The 20,250-nt window shown below is 38.2% G+C and overlaps 1 protein-coding gene across 3 annotated transcripts in view; it reads left to right on the top strand.

Moving 5' to 3' along the window:
• ACBD5 (acyl-CoA binding domain containing 5) overlaps positions 1–20,250 on the top strand; it is a 30,117-nt gene that overhangs the window by 7,579 nt on the left and 2,288 nt on the right. For all 3 annotated transcript variants that reach the window (XM_042472415.1, XM_042472414.1, XM_042472417.1), the window contains 7 exons: positions 664–736; positions 5,868–5,979; positions 14,236–14,361; positions 15,239–15,448; positions 17,085–17,197; positions 18,648–18,906; positions 19,060–19,259. In XM_042472415.1, the coding sequence (XP_042328349.1) occupies positions 664–736; positions 5,868–5,979; positions 14,236–14,361; positions 15,239–15,448; positions 17,085–17,197; positions 18,648–18,906; positions 19,060–19,259 (1,093 nt within the window). The remainder of the gene's footprint in view (positions 1–663; positions 737–5,867; positions 5,980–14,235; positions 14,362–15,238; positions 15,449–17,084; positions 17,198–18,647; positions 18,907–19,059; positions 19,260–20,250) is intronic.

The raw sequence follows: 20,250 nt of genomic DNA, 5'->3' as shown, positions 1-20,250 counted from the left end.
TCTTTTTTAAAATGGAGATCCTGTTGTTATTTGAGAGACTCGGGCACAAAATAAGCTACCTTTGGGCCTGAACAGACAGGCCAAAAAAAAAAAAAAGCTGCTTTGGGTCTCTTTGGAGGTATGCTATTTAAATGATGCATGTGTCCTAAGAGGTGGGAAGCTGCACCAAAGCCATGCTTTGGCGCAGCTTTTGGCCTCTTAAGATGCATGTGTCATTTAAACAGCATACTTCCAAAGAGACCTGAAGCAGCCTTATTTTGGCCTTAGTTTTTTGCGGGTTTTTCGGGCTATGTGGCCATGTTCTAGATGTTTATTCCTGATGTTTCACTGGCATTTGTGGTTGGCATCTTCAGAGAAGATTTTGGCTGTCTTTTCAGGCCCCCCAGTAACCTGGAGGATAGACATGTGCTTCTATCTTTTGTCTTTCGCTATCTTCAAGCCATCGTTGCTTAATTTCTGCCTGCTGCCTTACCTGTTTGTACTTAAACTGTACCTATGATGTACTATGATAAGGTTACTGGAATTAAAGTTAAAAATTATGATGGAAGCAGAGGTCAAGGGGTGACAGTGGAAAAGTAAGGCTGGATTCAGTGTATAACAGAACAGTAAGGAATAGAACAAAATAAAAGCAGAAACTTGAGATGTTTGTAATATTCATTGTAGGGATGCATGGAGTGCTTTAGGGGATATGCCGAAAGAAGATGCTATGATTGCCTACGTTGAAGAAATGAAAAAGGTAAGAGTTGCTGAGTATTATGAAACAAATGTCCCAGTCTTGAGTCTTGAAACTTGATAAGCTTCTAGCTAAGCTTCAGAAGAGATTTCTACAAATAATTTGGTGGACTTTACCCTATACAGTTCAGCTGTCACAATACTGTACTGAGAGCTTTCAGGAGACTGCTGTCATAAAGACTTGGCCATTGTTTGTGAAGTGCTTTAGAGAAGTTACTGGTACTAAGCAGCCTGCAGTGAATTGCTGGAACTGGAATTACTTCACAGCAAAACAGAGATGTAGGCACTGTAATGTGTTTATTTTTTAAATTTAGAATCTAGGCTAGAAGAACTTTGGTTTTATAGAATACATAAGAAATGCATTGCCAGATCTCCTTTTTTAATCAATGAGAAGACGTTACGGGTAAAATCTTGTCACTTTTGAAGTACTTAGGTCAATAATTTAGTTGTTAACTCAGTTTGTTCTTAATTTAACTTCTCTATGTCATCAATATACATTCTAATTTCCAAAGAAAGGGGACACCAGGGCTTGCAGTAACCACAGGCCCATTGCATCATTTCCCATACAAGTAAAATGGTGCTCAAAATTCTACAACAAGGACTTTTAACATATATGTAGTGTGAAAAGGCAGATGTCCAAGCTAAGTTCAAGAAAGGAAGAGGTACTAGGGATCATATTACAAAGATATATTGAGTAATGGAGTGCACCAAAGAACCTCAGAAGAAAATTAGTCTGTGCTTTATAGATTATGGCAAATCCTTTGATTATATAGACCATGAAAAACTATGGATCTCTCTTAACCAAAATGCATGTGTCATTCTTTAAAAAATGGATGGACTTCAAGGACAAGAGGCTACTGTTAGGACAAAATATGGAGAAACATAGTGGTTTCCAGGAGGTCAGGGAAGGCTGTATTTGATCTGTTGAACTTGTGTGCTGAATATATTGTACATAAAGCAGGATTAGACTTGGAGGAAGGAGGCATGAAAATTGAAGGAAGGAACATCAACAATTTAAGATATCCAGATGACAAGATAGTACTAGAAGAAAATAGCAAAGACATGTAATGATTGCTGAAGAAAATTAAGAAAACAAAAAATAATGACCACAGATGATGGACATCATTTTAAAGTAGGCAATAACGACTTTGAAATACAGTTGGCCCTTGGAACTTGTGGGGGATCCTTTCCGGAACCCCCTGCAAGTTCCAAAACTCACACATATTCAAGCCCCATAGGCATGAATGGGGTGAATGCCCCATTGACAATGGTGGCTGCCCTTTCACGGATTTTCAAGTCCACAGGCTTGGACGGGCAACTGTAGTTCAAGATTTTCCATACCTTGACTTAGTCAATCAAAATGGGGGCTGGAGTCAAGAATTGGAGAAGACTAGGATTTGGAAAGATAGTTTTGGAGGAACTGTGCAGGACCCTGAACTGTAAAGATATGTCCTTGAATACTAAAGTTAGGATTGTCCAGGTCATCGTATTTCCCATTTCTTCTTTGTGGAAGCTAGACAGTGAAGAAAGCTGTTAAGAAGAAAACCAGCTCATCTGAAATATGGTGCTGTAGAAGAGTTCTAAAGATACCGTGGAATGCTAAAAAGACAAACAATGGGTCATAGAGCACTTCAAACCTAAGCTCTCCCTAAAAGCCAAGGTGACTAAACTGGGGCGCTTTACAGACCGCTCAAAAAGGGTGGTCTGCCAGCACCTTCATTTCCTGTGCGGAGGAGCCCCAGCAGGCAAACCGCGCAACTCCTCCGTGCAACAAAAAGAAGCTGCAAAATGCAGCTTCTTGTGGTGCCCTTATGCCACTGCAAGGCGCCAATGGTGCACTTGCGGCATCATAATGCCGCTGAGATGTGCGGACGCTAAGCATCCACTACATCAAAATGGCAGCGCCCATGTAGAATTGGCATGTACTAGGGCTAGGAGCATCCGGAAAGGACGCCTCTTTCTAACCCTAGTACGTGCCACGCACGTACTTTCCGCCCATGCGGAACGGGCCTGAGACTGTTGTACTTTAGCTACATCATGAGAAGACAAGACTCACTAGGAAAGACAATAATGGTTGGTAAGGTGGAGGACAGTAGGAAGAGAGGAAGACTGCACTTTAGACTCTTTCAAGGAAGATATGGAATATATAGGCAGGCTATACAGCATGACTGGTTTTCATTCTTAAATGACATATTTTGTTAATCTGTCTGAACACAATGATAATTTTTGTTCAAACTTTTAAATATAACAGGAGCAATACTCTTCCAAAGCTAATTCATATTCTTCTTAGGCAGTTCATGGAGTGTCTGCCTCAGTACTCCATTCTAGAAAGATATATGTGGCGAATATAAATTCTGGTCCAGATCCAAAGTGTTGTGTAGTTAGTGCTTTAGATGTTTTACTCTTGAAGTTCTCCTGGACTGATGCAAACCTTTTCATGTGCTCAACCAACTTTTGGAATCTGGCCAGTATTGTCTGATGATAGATGTTAAGAATAATGGCTTCATCAGGTTCTTTGCTTCATATGTAATTGAAATGCAGACATGAGAATAACACAACCGCAGAGAAGCTGGATGAGAAAAATATTCCATAGAAGCAGGACACCTGAGTCAGGTTTACTTTAAAGAATACATAGTGAGCCTTGCTTAAGTAGACATTTTAAACCTTCTAGAGTTCACTTGAAGCCTTCTTTCAAAATGCACCCAGGGATGACTTTCACTTGCCTCCTCTTCTTATGATTTTGTTGGCTAAACTTAGAGATCTGTTTTGTTCTGTATTTTTAAACTTAATGGGGGAATTGGTGAGGCAAGCTTATCTTGTCCCCTTCTCTCTCTCTCTCTCTTGTTGCTCAGTAAGGGGTTGTGGCAGCAGCTGCTGTCACCTTGCCTGTTTTAGGCTACACAGAGCTACAGTAGGAGTGGCTAGAACAGAATCCCATTCTTACCAGCTCAAGCTTTTTTCACTGTTTACTGCAGACGCACTGCTACAATGCAACACTGATAGTCTGTTTCACCATCCTCCTAATACTGATGCTGCTAAAAACAAGCAAACAACAGCAAAAACAGCTAAGCGGAAGACAAGGAGCAAAAGGAGGGGGCAGGAGTTTCTTTATCAGAAGCATTGCTAACTGAGATATGCTTGTATATGTAACTTTGATATCTGAACTAGTGGTATCTTGGAAGTAGATGTGGTATGCTTTTGCTATGGCTTCTATATTACTATATCTCAATTTCTGCTCCATACATTTTGGATAGTCATTAGAGTTGTTCTAGAAATAGGTAGAGTGTGTTTTGCAATTTGTAGTAGAAAGCATGGCCTATTCTTTTTGAGCTGGAAAGTAATTGTAATATTATATTTAAATAGTAAGTGTCTTAAAAATTTACTAAAAGGTCACATTAGGTGCAGTTGGCTGGTGCACTTATTACTTGTGCTAACTTAATCCAATAACATTTACGTAGAAGATCAATATAGTAGATTTGTTGGATGCTCTCCAAGTTATTGCTGCCACAGTGTTATATCTTGCTAAATGTTTTCTTTCTTTAAAACAGCTTTCTTGGCACAAATTGAACTTAAGCAAGATGAATATCTGGCAATACTGCCTTTGTTTTTAAAGCATAGTAGATAGCAGTATGAGAGTTGGCAAATGAGTGTATCCAAGGGCTATTTGCTTCTAGATTTATTTAAATTCTCTGAATTCTCTGAATTGTGGGACTGAGAATTGTGTGTCTACTCTTTTTGAAGTGGAGATGTAAATAGAGGAAGGACATGATAGGAAAAGGCCCTAAGACATGGCTTGATCATCCCTGCACCTAATGGAAGGAATAACTTTGGGCTCTAGGAAATTTAGTTTTGCCTCAGACATTGCATAGATGTATTTGGCAGTAAATCCTTCCAAAAATTTAGTACAACATCTGTTAAAATGTGTAGGATCAGATCTTAATAGCACGATTATATTTTATTTCAGTAGACACACATGAAATTTACACTCTGTGTTTTTGAGTAGATTGTTAGCTGTCTTGAGCTCCTATGAGAAAGGATGGGATATAATTTGGATGATAACTAAGGAATGAATAAACCTTTGCTTATGCTCATTAATTCTACTACACTTACAGGGTTTCTCTTCTAGATTAGTGGAGTTTGGATAGACCATTGCAGTAAGGAATCCTGATATGCCACCCCAAGCTCCTTGAAGACATAGCAAGAGTTTTATGATAGTGGCATTCTGTCATTTTATGCAAATGAAATTGATTAAAACTCTGTTTCTTGTATGGTGGGGTGGGACACCCAGGAGGCACAGGAAAGTTACTCAAGGGAGCATGAGACTTGGAGACCCTGATTCCCTTGCCTCTTCCTCTTTCCAAATGTTTTTATGTGTAAAAGTTGCCCATTTGTTGAGTTAAATATTGAATTTACTTAAATAAAAGTCTTCTAATTTAAATGTTATTTCCTTTAAAAATGTTAAAATATTAATATATATGCATGTGCAAATGAAAATATGCACACTAAACAAACAAAATATTTTTATCCATATGTACTATCCAGCCAACTGCACCTAATTGAGGGGATGCATTCTCTGCATATAGATGTAATGAGGCTCAGAAAGGTAAAATGTTTGGGAACCACTAGATTAATATCTTAGGAAAATCTTATACTGTAATAGCAAGGTGCTATCTAGTAGACACACATAAGACTGCAGTTTCATAACATTTTAAAAATTTGATTCTGAAATTATGCCACATATATCTAACCATGAAGGGAGGTTGTGAAATTAGAGTGGGGTTTGCAATGATGGGGGGTTTGGCCTCGCAGGACTGGCCCCCTGAAAAAAAGTTTGCCCTCTAATGCCCTCTGGGGTGTGTGTGTGAGGGAATTTCTCCATGCTTTGGTCATTGTGGGTCACCTTAGGACTCAGAGTGACCTTTTCCAGTAGGAAATAACCCACAGTCAACTTTCAATTCACTTCCTGTTGGATAAAAGGCTTCTCCTGGGCTTCAGATGTCTCCTTAGTGCTGAATTGGATGTTCCACTTAGGGACATTTTGTTCTGTTTCCAGAGAATGATGTAGAGGATCTCTTCTTCTTCAAATCTGTCATTATCTGACATGTGCTGTTCATAAACATTTTCTTTTCTTATAGATTCTTGAAACTATGCCAATGACAGATAAAGTTGAAGAACTACTACACGTCTTAGGTCCATTTTATGAAATTGTAGAGGATAAAAAGAAGAGAGGATCTGACATAATATCAGGTTGGGATATAAAACTCATATTTATATTTTATGTACTATGCAGGTTACATTAAACCACAATTTCAAAACTGGGATGATGTTTTATTACATATCAAGGCAGCAGTACACACCTGTGTGGGAGTAAGGCACATCAACCTCAATGGGGCTTTTAAGTAGAGACATATAAGGCTGCAATGTCAATATCTAAAAGGCAGGAGTGGGAAAACTCTTGCACAAATGCATCTCCTTCTATTGTTGTGACATATTATAATTTTCATGCAAATCTGTTAAAGCACTGGGTTGCTACATTCAGTTATTTCATGTGTATTATTAAAAGACTATCATAACCTCTTCTCCCCAACTTTTGTTGTTGTCCTTGTTTGCCATGAGGTTAAGTTTGACTTACAGTGACCCTGTGAATGGAAGATTCCAAAGAGTTCTGGTTGTCAGTTGCCCTGATTAGGTCATTATTACATTTTCCCTTATGTCATGTCATTACATGCTATGCCAAAAGTATGATAGTCTGAATTTAGTACTTTTGCTTTCTGAGGAGTGTGCAGGTTTTATTTGCTCTGGGACTAATTTATTTTAATGCTTTGAATATGCATTATGGATTGCATGGACGATGGGAGTCTTTTACATACTTCATCAGTGGTGTTAAACTCTGTCCTTTCAGATGCTGAACTACAGTTTCCATAGTGAAGTCAAAGGCTTCAATTTCCAAATATGGAAACTATAATTTCCATTTTTGAATCTAATAACATCTGTAATGTAAAGAGTTTCACAATCCTGCAATTTTTTTAATTAAAACTAAATTTGTATATTAAATTTAAATCTCAGATCTCCATTAAATGAAAATCTGTGGAGCAGTGAGTTCTAGTTGTTTAATAGTCCATTTTTGAGAGACAGAGTAGGCATAAATTTAATAAATTATCTGTTCAAGTGTTGCAACATGTTTTTACACCTGCAGTGTTCATCTTACTTTGGAGTGATCTTTAAAAGAGAGCAGGGGTGCAGTCATGTTGTGAAACAAAATACTTTTGAAATCTATTTTGAAGTTCTTTCTAAAAAAGCAACTGTGAACTACTCAAATTACAGATTAGCAAGTGAGCTTTGAATGCTCTGTTTTTATTTGTAACATGCACTGTAACAACTGTGAAGGACGGCTGTGTTCACCGGGTGTAAATCTTAGAAACTAATTTGGATACAGTATTTTGTCCCATCTTTTGAAAAAGCAGGATGAGATGACATTTTTTGCTAGTGCTTTGAGAGGGCTGTACATATAAGCAGTGCTGAAAAAAACTAAAATAGTGTGTGTTAAAGTTGAGCATGCCATGATCTGCATACTAACACTGAGTAACAAAGAGTAACATTAGCTCCAGATCTAGGTCATTGATTAGCCTACTCTTACATGGCATAGTATACAAACATCGATTAAAGGGCTCATTCTAGACAAGCAAACCACAATATCCCTAGGTTATTGTGTAAGTACTATTTTAAACTGAACTCCACACTCCCACTGCAGAACACGTAAATATTAACTTGCTTTATTATGGTTACAGCAAACTGCAGCTGAGGGGAAACATTAATACTAAAATTTTGTGTATATAGTTCATGTAAAATGTGGAATGTATGTTGAACATTGTCTATTAACAAACTTTTTTCTTATGCAATGGGTAAAATTTATGTGCCACTGTTAGAACAAGTTAATGACAACATTTGGAATCTCAGGAGACTGATTTACTGAATCAGGTATTTTGTTTACAAATAGCTCTTTTTAAAACACACACACACCAGTTTTCCTTAGAAATCTTTAAAAATATTTTTATTGGTGCACTTCGGTTATTACTCAGTGTTGAGTTCTTATTGTGTAAATCTAGTATTGTTGTTTTTAAATCTATACATGAAAATTTAATATCACTCAGTAAAATTTCTGTGTAAAGTATTTAGTCCAGAAAGGTTAATGGGCCAAATCCAACATTAGTCCCAACTAAAGTACAGTTGGCTCTTTGTTTTCACTGGGGATCCGTTCTGGACCCCCCACACAAATGGAGGCTCACGCATATTCAAGCCTCATAGGCTCAAATGGGGTGGCCCCTGTGTGTGTGGCCCAGGTGCATGTGCCATTGGAGACAGAAAAAAGTAAGCCCTGTCTTAGTATATGAGAATTGAGGAGCAAAAACAGCATGCGAGTGAGGAAGGCTGAATCCTCACCTGGCCAAAATTAATTCCCTGCAGTGTGTTCCTTGAAGGCATGCTGCTGTCAGTCCTAGGAACAATCTTAAAAGTGGGAGAACTAAGCATTTTCACTAGGTGCCAGGATGAAAAGGGTGCTGAGATTAGATTGCTCTTTGGATATTTACTGCTTTTACTAAGTACTTTGAGCTAGGGAAAAACAAACAAGTTTCACTTTTGCCTGGAGAACTCTGCTGGTGCTTTCAGTGCTGGCTACAAAAAACAAAAGTACTGCAAAAATAATTAGCAGTGCTGCAGAATTAATGGTGAGGGGGCACACTCCTTTATATTAAGGATGGCAGGATACCAGTTGGGGGTCTAGATGGAGGAGAGGACTTTGGAGAATGACCCAGGGCATAGAAAGTATTTTCAAACACAGATCCCTGTGACTCCTTTTCACTTGACATAGACTCTTTCTTCTGCAGTTCCATCCATTTTATATTTGAATGTCTGGCATTTAATGAAATTGATTTGCTAGTTTTGTCTCTAGTGTGATCATAAAAGCTACATGACTGCTTATCAGTATATAAAGGGAACTTGTAAAACCTTTGAGACAAACGGAAAGGTGGTACAAAATTCCCTTTGCATACTGATTTTCCAGGCTAAAATGGTTATGTCTTTCAATGACTGCTAATGTTATGTTATCCTGTTCACTGGAAAGATAACAAAAAAGCAAGAAAATAAAGCAACAAGGAAATACCTGTTGGCATGAGCCCCCAGAGGTCTCTGTTCTTATTATTGTTGTAAGACAAATTCACTAGGTGCCCATGACAGTTATATAACAATCTTTATAAAACCCTCAACAATCTTAGCTGCAGCAATAGTTGTGGGGGAAATTTCTGTTTCAGTGAAACTGTAGCATTTAGGGAGGAGATCCATATTTTAGACCATAGAAGAAAAGAGTTTTGATTGTTCCAAGAAAAGGAACTTTTGTGCACAGTTTTATTTAGATTAGATTATGCTAATATCAGAAAATTTCCCCCCCTTCCCTTGAATAAAAGCTGTACAATTCTTTTTACCAAGTTAACATTTTAAGTAAGTGTTGACAATCAACCTAAGAAGTGTGTTGAAATGCAAAAGCTTCTTAACACGCGTTGCCAGAACGTAATTACTATGTTACATTTTTAAAAGGGCTATTAGCTGAAACAAGTTATTCCAGTTCACTTACATAGTGTAGATGTATGACATGCTACGTCCAGTTTTCGGTTTTAGACTATGATCTTTAGCCTCTAAAAAGCAAGTATCTGTGGTTGATTATATGGTTGGTAGGAGATTACGAAATTTCCTTTTTGTAGATATTTTTCCACACAGCTTAATTTGAGTACTGGATTTACTTTACATTTACTTTCAAAGCAATTTTTTTTCTCTATGTATGAACTCCCTCTTATCAATAGATGGCAAATTTTCAGGTGCATACAAATAATTCAAAAGAAGAATATAGCTTTAAAGTCAGTAGAAGAAGCATGTTGACCCATTTGCTGGGTTCAGACAGCAGGATTAGTTTACTTTTGTTTGGAGGTTTGAGGAGCTTGAAGGAAAAGAATTTCAGTTTCTGGGCTTTATCTGATAAATGCAACATTTTTCTTGGGAAAGTACACTGAGCAACTTGCTTCCAGTTCACAGTAGTACAATAGTCAGTGTGGTGTAGTGGTTTGAGTGTTCAACTTCAACAATGGGGATGTTCCCACTAGGTGAAACCCCGTTCTGAATCGAATCCAAGGAGTGGCGTTCCTATTAGGATCCGATTTAAACCTAGAACGGTTCTAGAGCAACCCGCAATCGTCCCCACTACAAATCGAATTGTAGAGCGGGATAAAATTTTGAATCGAGTTTTCCTCATTTAACGCGTGTTAAAAAAACATTAGGGTCCGACCTACGTTTTTCCATTGATTCGAGTTAGGAACCGGAGCATTTAAATAGGAACGACAGCCTTTGAAATCGCGTTAGATGAATGGGAGGAGCGGAGTGCGATGGGGCTGTCCTTGGGGGAGTTGCCCTTTCTGTCCCCATCCGTCTGGCTGTCGCCATTTTTGCTTCCCTCACCCCTTTTTTTGTCCTCTGTGGTCTTTCAATAAGAGATAAGGATTATTTTTATTTTTTATTTAATGGTTTACAGGCGCTTAATCTCTTCAGCGCTTTAAACACCTGAAGTCCCGGCTGCTCAAGGCTTCCCCCGGTGGATTCCAACCTCCCCTCTGTGCGGGGAGAGCCCATTTCTAACGGAGGAGAGGCAGGGAAGGGCTCTAATCAATGGGGGGGAGGAATAGAGCCTTTCTCTCTCCCTTTCTCAAATGGAATCTGCTTTCTCCTCCAACCCTGGAAAGAGAATCTTTGGGAAGAGTGCTCCCTCCCTGCTTTTCCAGCAGCCTCCTTCATTGATCTCTGTGCTCTCTGAATGGATTCTCCCATAGTTCCTCTGGAAAGAGCTTGGGTTCCTCTAATTCGCTTTGCCAGAAGCCTCTCGCATTGATCTCTGTGCTCTCTGAAGGGATTCTCCCTGGCTGTCTTGGGAGACAGGATGCTGCCCTCCAAAACCTATCCCATAGTTCCTCTGGAAAGAGCTTCGCTTTGCCAGAAGCCTCTCCCATTGATCTCTGTGCTCTCTGAAGGGATTCTCCCTGGCTGTCAATGAAATGGAAACGATGCCAAAAGATAAATCGCTTCCAAATATTCCGGATTAACGTTACGTCATTCTGACGTACTATTGATTGACAGCTCCAAATAAGGTATGGAGGAGAAGAATCGATTTATTTAAACACCGAATTCATGCCAAGTAGGAACGCTTGCAGGTAAAAACTTCGATTTAAAAAACCAGATGGGAACGAAGAATAAAAGCGATTCGGAACGCGGGATAAGACCAGGGTTATTTTGAATCGGATCTATTAAAAACGTATTTTAAATCGTTTCAAATCTTAAGTGAGAACACCCTCTCTGAAGACCAGAGTTTGTTTCCCAGCTCGGCCATGAAACCGCTGGGTGACCTGGGGCAAGTCACATGCTCTCAGCCTCAGAGGAAGGCAATGGCAAACCTCCTCTGAACTAATCTTCCCAAGAAAATGCTACAACAGGGTCGCTAAAAGTCAGGAACAATTTGAAGGCATGCAGCAACAACAAGCACGATGAAGCAGTGCTTTTTTTAAAAAATGTTCCGAAAATATGATGAGAATTTTCTTTGCCTCCAATTTCAAGAGCAGTGGAGGGACAGAACAAGATTTGCATGCAAAACAATGCCATGTGCCAGAACTTCATGGCAGAGAAAAGAACTGTTTGCATTCTGTCTCCTAGTTGATATATTTCTTAATCAAGCAGATTATTTACAAGTTTTCCTTCAAAATAGGGATACAGTTATAACAAATTAATTAAACTCATTATCAACATATTAGTCGTTGTGTGCCTTCAAGTTATATGGTGACCCTAAAGCAAACCTATAATGGAGTTTTCTTTTCAAGATTTATTGAAAGGAGGTTTGCCATTGCCTTCCTCTAAGGCTGAGTGTTACTTGCCCAGTGTCATCCACTAGGGTTCCATGATTGAACAGAGGGTTGAACCGTAGTCTTCCCAAGTCTTCCTCACAGTACCATGCTGTCTGGCTGTCATTACATTTGGATTGATCCTGTTTGCCATATTAGTTCCATGAGCCTGAGACTTTGGACTTGTTTTTTTCTCAAACGTCAGGTCTTATTTTGCCCCTGCCACGTCAGAAGGCAACTCCATTTGAGACTAGGTGGCTAGGTATAAAATCAGTTTGTGACTTGTGAAATACAGCCATTCTAAGAAAAAAAAGTTTGGTATAGGCCTAAGCAAAATTTTTGATCCTATTATGTGCATAAAATCAGTTTAAACACTGAAAAACTGTTAAAATAACATATTTTCATTTACTTAGCTTCAAACATCCCCCTACCCTAGCATACTGCTATTTTGGGTGTGTACAAAAAATAACCTTTCAGTATCAAATTTAGTATATTAAAGTTTACTGTGAAGCTTAATGTGATACTTAGTGCTTACTATCTGAATGTTAACTATTTGGAGAAACACTCCCCACATTTCCCTACCTCCTGAATGGTGCTGCTGTTTATTTTAATACTTCAAATCCTCTTATGACATCATCAGAATAGCTTCTTATTTGCTGGAGATTTGACCAGGTTTCTAACACTAGTAGACTTTCTGTAAGATAATTATGGCGCGGTACAGACTGCGCAAAAGCACTGTGCTGACACCGATTTTAGGGTTAGGGACTGGGCGGCAACCGCACAGTCTCTAACTGTAATAGGTGCCGGAGGCTCAATAATGGCGGCATCCCGTGTACTCGTTTTGCTCTGTTGTTTCTGTTCTCTCACTCAGACTCTCGGTGGTCTTTCTCTTTCTCCACTATTTATTGAGCCTACCATCACTTTTCACCCTCTTCTTTCTTATCAGACAGTAGAAAGTTTGTTCTCTGTAACAGTTTGAAGAATTCAGGAGCCCTGTAGACAGAGGCTGTTGAGAACCACGTTGGGGATGCACCTATCCCAGGTCCAAGTGCAGCTTTCTTTTTGCTGGTTAGAGAAGGTTAATAAAGTCTGCCATCTAGTGTGTGAAGGCTATAGGCACATTTTAATTAATTAATTAATTAATTTTAAAGTCAAAACCACCCCAAGGAGTGCACACCTAGGTTTTCTTAGGCTGCATCCACACTGCAGAAATAATGCAGTTTAACACCACTTTAACTGCCATGGTTCATTGCTATGGAATTCTGCAATTGTAGTTTGTTGTGGTACCAGTGCTTTCTGATGTGTGTGTATTGTGCACCTATCATGGGGTTTTCTTGGCAAGATTTGTTCAGATGAGGTTTGCCATTGCCATCCTCTAAGACTGAGAGAGTCTTATAAAAAAACAGCCTTATCAACATTTGAGATGTTATACACTTTGATGTAAAGGTAATTCCAAGAAAATAACATTGTGTTTCACCTGTGTTTGCCCTTATAAATCCATAGTTATTTGTCTGGTTATAATTTGTTTTTGTTTTTTAATAATTTGTTTTATTTATATACCACTGTTCCAAAGATCATAGCGGTGAACAGCAAGTAAGTTAATTAGCAAGTAAGCTAATTTGCCCCCAACAGTCTGGGTATTTATTTTAGCGACCTCGGAAGGATGCAAGCCTGAGTCGAGCTTGGGCCCTTTTGCTGGTCTTGAACTCGCAACCTTGTGGTCTTGAGTGAATGGCTGCAGTACAGGCATTTACCCACTACACCACCAGGGCTCCATAGAATGATTTAATTGGAAGCCTGATTTTCAGTATATTACATTGCATTTTGAGATGTGTATATGTTCTTTCTGGTAGCTAAATTGACTAAATTCATTGATGTTTTTAGCATTTTGATTTTGTGGATAGAATTGACATGTAATTGCCTTGAGAGTTTAGCAGCATGAAGTCTACTATTCTCCATTTTCAACTATTCACTGTTAGTAAGGGAAAAAGTCATAGTCTACTTTCAAGCCATTGTAAGAAAACTGTTTGTGCAGATGTTCTGTATCCTTAGGTACAGCAGAGAAAGTTAAGTTTAGGAGAAACACAGAGGAAGATTTTTCTTTATTATTTTAATGTTAGTTATATTTTATAATATTACAGTATATTATATTAGATATAATATACTATATTATACAGCATAGAATGTATATATATTTTGTATATTGTGTAATTTGGGATACATATTTTGTATTATATATACTCTATGTGAGAGCCAGAGCAGTGCAGTGGTTAGAGTGTTGGACTAAACCCACTGGGTGATCTTGAACAAATCACATTCTCTCAGCCTCAAACGGAGACAAAGGCAAACCCTCTCTGAACAAATCTTGCCAAGAAAACCCCATGATAGATTTGCCTTAGGATCACCATAAACTGGAAATGATTGAAGGCACACAACAAAAAACATACTCTCTGTATTATACAATATACAGTATTACAATATAAAATGTGGAATTAGTATACAATATCTACTCAATGATTTTAAAGGTTTGATTTCTATAGTAAATATTATTTTTCTCAAAACTTATTCTTAGGTCACGGAAATGCCATAACATCTATGCCAACTGTAAATGGCAAATCTGAAAGCAGTGACAGTGGAGCAGAATCAGAGGAAGAACCACATCAAGATGAAATAATAGAATTACAAGAGATTGGAAAAGGTATAGATTTTGGAATAGCCTCTACTTTTTACAGATGTGGTTGTTTTTTGGCTGTTACTTTATAATTCAAGTTCTCCATTTTCTGATTTGAGATCCATCTACATTGTAGAAATAATGTAGGTTGACACCACTTTAACTGTCATTGTTCCATCCTATGGAATGCTGGGATTTGTAATTTTGTGAGGCATTAACACTCTGGCAGAGCAAGCTAAAGACCTATTGAAACTACAGATCTCGGGATTTCGTAGGATGGAGCTACATCATGTAAAGTGGTGTCAAATGGCATTATTCCTACAGTATAGTTGCACCTGTAGACTGCTCAAGCAGCAATCAGCTATGAGACTTCAGCCATCTTTCTTGATAATAAAAAGATGAAGTACTCCAGGTTGTTTTTGTAAGCCTCTTATTCTTGTCAACAAAAAAGAGAGATATCTTGTGTACCTTAACAATGCACAAATGCACGTGTACTGAGCTCAATGGTGGTGATGGTAACACTGTGCTGAGACAAAACCTTATTCTACAGTTTAATATTTTTGAGAACTCCTAGTAATTGTATACATTATTATTGCCAGTGGTTCTTTTCCAGGGGATAGTTCAAATAATGTATTCGCCTATATAGTATGAACATTTCAGTTTGTATTTAAAGTTGATATTTTTAAAGAAAAAAACTAAGTTGAAATACAAAATCCAGAGCCTTTAATATGTATTTTATTACTGTATCTTATATTTTGCCTTTCTCCCAATATGGGTTTCAAGGTAGTATTTCTGAATTAAGTATTAAACATACTTATGGAAAAATCAAAACTACAGTGATAAAAAAGTAGCATATTCTGCAGTGCGTTTTTCTTGTAAAATTTGTAGTCTTTTGATTTTACAGACGGTGAGAGTGTGGAACAGGATTCCACAATTGATAAGGAGCTGGACAGCGTTCTTGCCAATGGCTGCTGTGAGGTGCCTGATGTTAATATGCAGAATGGCATACAAACTAAATCTGCTCTGAATGGTGTAAATATGGATGAAGAGATAAAGAAGAAAGAGAAACGTCTGGAATTACCTCTCAAATCTAATTTTGGTTCTCCTCCTCAAGGTACTCTCTTCATTATCTAAATTTGCCTCAGAAAGTTTAAAGGACTGCTCCCAATTTTTGCCAAACTCAGAGATATAAAAATTCAGCTGTGATTGCTTGATACTAACTCTGTGTGTATCTAGGATTTCATATTTTGTCCTGTTCATATTTTGTTCATATTTGTTGTGCATGGTGGTGGTGAAAAATTGTAAATTGCTTTTGCAGGGGAGGAGCAGAAAAAGCAATGTTCAGAGATCACAAAAACACCTTGGGGGTCCACATGGTCCCCAAAGGATGTACTTTGCCCAACTCTGCTGTAAGGAATCAGAATATGAAACGTGTGTCTGTGAGGAGGGGGGGCAAGTGCTTCTTGTGTACTCCTCATGACCACCAAAAATTATTGGAATGGCTATCCTGTATGTATAAATACTTACTTCCCACCCTATAGCCAAAGATCTCAGGGAGGCTTACAATAAAATCAATTTAAAACAATAAATAATAACAAAACCATAAAAAGATGAAGAATATATTAAATAGTTTATCAGTTAAAACCAGTTGATTTAAAACCAGCTAGAACCATTTAAAATAGTACAACCATAAGACATGTACATGCTAAATGAAACCAGGTACCCATTAATAAAAAGTCAGATTTTGACTTGGTGCCCAAAAGATCCCACTGTTGGCGACAATTGGGCATCAGAGGGGAGGGCATTAGACAACTGTCACTGTAGAGAAGGCCCTCTCCCATGTTCTCCCACACTGTATTTCCCCTGCTGGTCAGAGAAAGAGGAGAGCCCCTCCGATAGAGCTCAATTTTCAAGCAGGCATATGTATAAAAAGGGGTTCCCTCAAGCATCTGCATGTATATACACCAGATATACAAATGCTGCAATTGTTTGATGTCCTTCTGTACATTATTGTTTGGACCCTGACAGATGTGTGCATAAGTGGGCTGTTCCTGGCCCCTCTTCCACCCCTCCTCCCCATGACAACCCTTTCAGTTCCTTGTAGAATCAGTAAACTTTGCTAATTAGCATAACTATTGTGGTACAAAATGGAGCAGATCTCCCAAAATTACATGGTGACACCTCTGATTTCAAAATCCACAGATTTCTGAGCCCAGTCCATTAACCTTTTTGTTCAAAATTATAGGGAAAAAAATTATATTAAATATGTAATAATATTGCTTCATTGTCAGTGGATGCTCAACAGTGAAGGGCTAATCCCAACCTAATTAGATTTAAAAAAAGACCACTAAGTTAAAAAAACAACAGTCTCATTATTTGCTCAGTTTTTAGTTTGTGATGAAATATTAAAGGTAAATGCAGTCCCTTGATATGAATGTCTAGTTGTAACTGACCGCACCAAACGCTGTTACCTTCCCACTGAAGTGGTACTTATTTACTTGCATTTGCATGCTTTCAAACTGCTAGGTTGGCAGAAACAGACTAGTGATGGGAGCTCACCCCATCATGCGGCACTTGCGCCTTGAACTGCCAACCTTCTGACCTTCCAATCATTAGAATTAGCGTCTTAACCACTAAGCCACCACATTCCAACATATTGCTATGTGAAATATACTTTATTTTTGAGTCACTGCTTTTTTCTTGCCCAAACTGCCCAACTTGTACTTAACTGGTTATTTATGTACCTATAGGTAATGACATCAAGGAAGATACTACTGAAGAGGTCCCTGGAATTCAACATTTGACTAGTGATTCAGATAGTGAAGTATACTGTGACTCTATGGAGCAGTTTGGCCAAGAAGAGGTAGAGTTTGTGGCACTTTTTAAATTACATGGAAAAAATAACATATTGACCACAGTAAAGAATCATTAAACTTCTGGGACTAAGAGCTTCTTGTTGTTGTGTGCCTTCAAGTTGTTTCTGATTTAAAGTGACTTTAAGGTAAACCTATCACAGGATTTTCTTGGCAAAATTTGTTCAGAAGTGGTTTAATTTTGCTTTTCTGAAGCTGAGAGAGGTTTGCCCAAAGTCATCCAGTGAGTTTCCATAGCCGACCGAGAATTTGAACTCTGATCTATATAAGGACTTACTTCCTTGAACAACAATGCTCTCATGCTGAACAGCAGACAGATGAAATCAGTTTCAAAAATAGATTTTGCTGTGGCATAAAAATAGCTGTTCACAGCCAAAACATGTGTCTTTGCATTTAACATGCACTTTTAATCACTGTCTGGGAAAACTTATGATTTCAGGGATTGCATTGGTGGGGAAGTGAGAGAGGGCCTTCTTAGTAACTGCCCCTAGACTCTGAACTCTGGCTTTTTAAAAAAAATGCTATATTGTTTTAAGTGAACTGTTTTAAATGATTTTTAAAAATATTTTAAATTGTATTTTATTATTTTACTGAAATGTGAATTGTTTTAATATGGTAGTGCTTTCTTTTTGTATGTTTTTAATTGTACTGTTTTAAAATATGAGTCTTTTGAATCCCAATTTTTTGGGGAAAGAGGGATACTAATGATGATCATGATAAAGATGAAGTTTAGCTTTTCTTCCCCTGCTGTCATTCTAATGCAAATAATTTGTCCATACTATTATGAACCAGATATGGTATACTTTGTTCAGCTCACATCTCATTTATTAATGGTGGAGTTATTACCAAGCCTTTTCTAATGCTGGCTCCCCAGTAATTCTGCAGGTGGCAACTGGGCAGTAACAAGTCAAAGAGCAAGTTATTTATTCATTTATTTATTTACTGTATTTATACCCCGCTCTTCAGCCAGAAAGGCTCTCAGAGCGGCTTACATATAATAGTTAATAAGACATTTTCCTGCCCTCAGGGCTTACAATCTAAATCACCTCACAAAATTATACTTCCCAGAATTCCTCAGCATTGAGCCAGGGCTCTCAAACTGGACTATTTCTTCAGTGTGTTTTGGACCTTAGTCTCAAAGGTGCGATGTCCCTTCAAGTCGTTTCCAACTTATGGCAACCCTAAACCCTATCACGGGGTTTTCTTGGCAAGTTTCTGCCCAATTGCATCCAGTGGCCGACCACTGATTACAAGGCCGACCAGGAATTTGAACCCTAGCCTCCAGAGTCATAGTCCAACAGTCAAACCACTACGTCCCCACACTGTCTATAGGCTATATATTTGATATCCCATATATGGTGGAGGGTTTGGGAAGGAACACTAGTTTTTACCAGTAACTTATTGGTACCAAATATCATAGATGTTTCTTTTAATTTGTAGATATTGGATATCAATACATCAGCAAAAGAATTTTCAAAACATCCATTCCATTTCTCAGAAGTAGATCAAAGTCTGCTAGAAACATCTGGTTTTCTGGACCTTGGAAACTACAAGGTAGAAGGTATAAAGGAAGCTGCATTTGAAGGAAAAGGTGAAGTTAAGTGTGGTGGTGAAGATGGCAAGACAAGTGATGGAGGCCCTCACAAAGAAAAAAAGAGTGGTGAAAAAGTTGACTTCTATGGAATCAGAAGAGGCCGAGGTACTGTTGGAATGTTTGCTTTGTTGCCTCTTCCTGGCTAGATAAAGCTTTTTTACATTTTCTGTAACTCTGAGTCTGTGATTGCACACTGTAATGTTTATGTAAAATACATTTTTATTTCTAAGGGAGTTTTATTTCTCCTCTTTCACTTAGGACATAGAATGCCCCCTTTGGGTGATGGTGCCCAGGGTGGACAGATGGGCAGTGGAGGAGATGGAGAACGGTGGGGTTCAGACAGGGGGCCAAGGAGCAGCCTCAATGAACAAATCGCAATAGTACTCATACGATTACAGGAAGATATGCAAAATGTCCTACAGAGGCTACATGCACTTGAGACACTGACGACTTCACAGGTAAAACATCCTACATTAATATTCTAGGAGGAGGAGCGGCCATACCTCAGTACTAGAGTAGATGTTGCATACAGAAGGATGAATCCGTGATATAGGACTGGGAATAATGCCAGCATGAAGCCTTAAGGAGCTATGCAGTTCATCATAAATAATACATGAACTAGATGAATAATGGCAGCTTAATATATTATTAAAATGAATCTTTATTTTTTTAAAAGCTTGTTTGATTAGAACATGTATTAGAGGGTTTGGGCTTTTTTGGTGGAATTTGTTTATATGAATACAGTGGGCCTTCGGTATTTGCTTGGGTTTGTTTCCAGGAGAGCCCCCCCCCCCCCCCGGAATAGCAAAACCTGTGGATACTCAATTCCTATTATGTACAATGAATAGAAAATTATATAAAATGGCAAAATCAAGATTTGCTGTTTGGAATTTTGAAAAATGGTTGAATGCATGGTTGCAGAATCTGTGCGTAAAGAGGGCCAAGAGTACAGATGATTTCTGAAGTGTATGTTAGAAGGATTAATTGCCCCAATTCAAAGGGGGACTATGTAAGTCATCAGATTTTACATCCCACTTTTTTTTCATAAAGGGAAATAATCTATACATAGGCTAAGTCATATGTGAAATTTCCATAATTGCTGTATTTTAATGCAATTGGAAATATTTCAAAAGTTGAGACCAGTTAGGAATTCACTGAACCATGGAAGAACATTTCTGGAAATAGTAATAAACAGTAAACCCAAGTGTTCTTCCCAGCTGGAGGAGACCCACTGTGTGAACGGGGTTTGCTAACAGGAATTAGCCATAAAATGTTGTGATGTAGAGGTCTGAAGACATATAAGAAGGGCAACAAAGGTGGAAGGTGGCAGAAGGTTTAAGCTGAATTGTTACATGTCATATTGTTAATTAATGTGAGGAAATTTTTTTATACTTTTTCAATGTCTCAGAAATCATACTATATACATAATATAAAGCCATGAGTCTACAT

Source organism: Sceloporus undulatus, chromosome 6 (assembly GCF_019175285.1).
Source record: "Sceloporus undulatus isolate JIND9_A2432 ecotype Alabama chromosome 6, SceUnd_v1.1, whole genome shotgun sequence".
Lineage (NCBI taxonomy): Eukaryota > Metazoa > Chordata > Lepidosauria > Squamata > Phrynosomatidae > Sceloporus > Sceloporus undulatus.
Note: the sequence above shows the minus strand (reverse complement) of the source record. Positions and strands in the feature narration are given on the sequence as shown.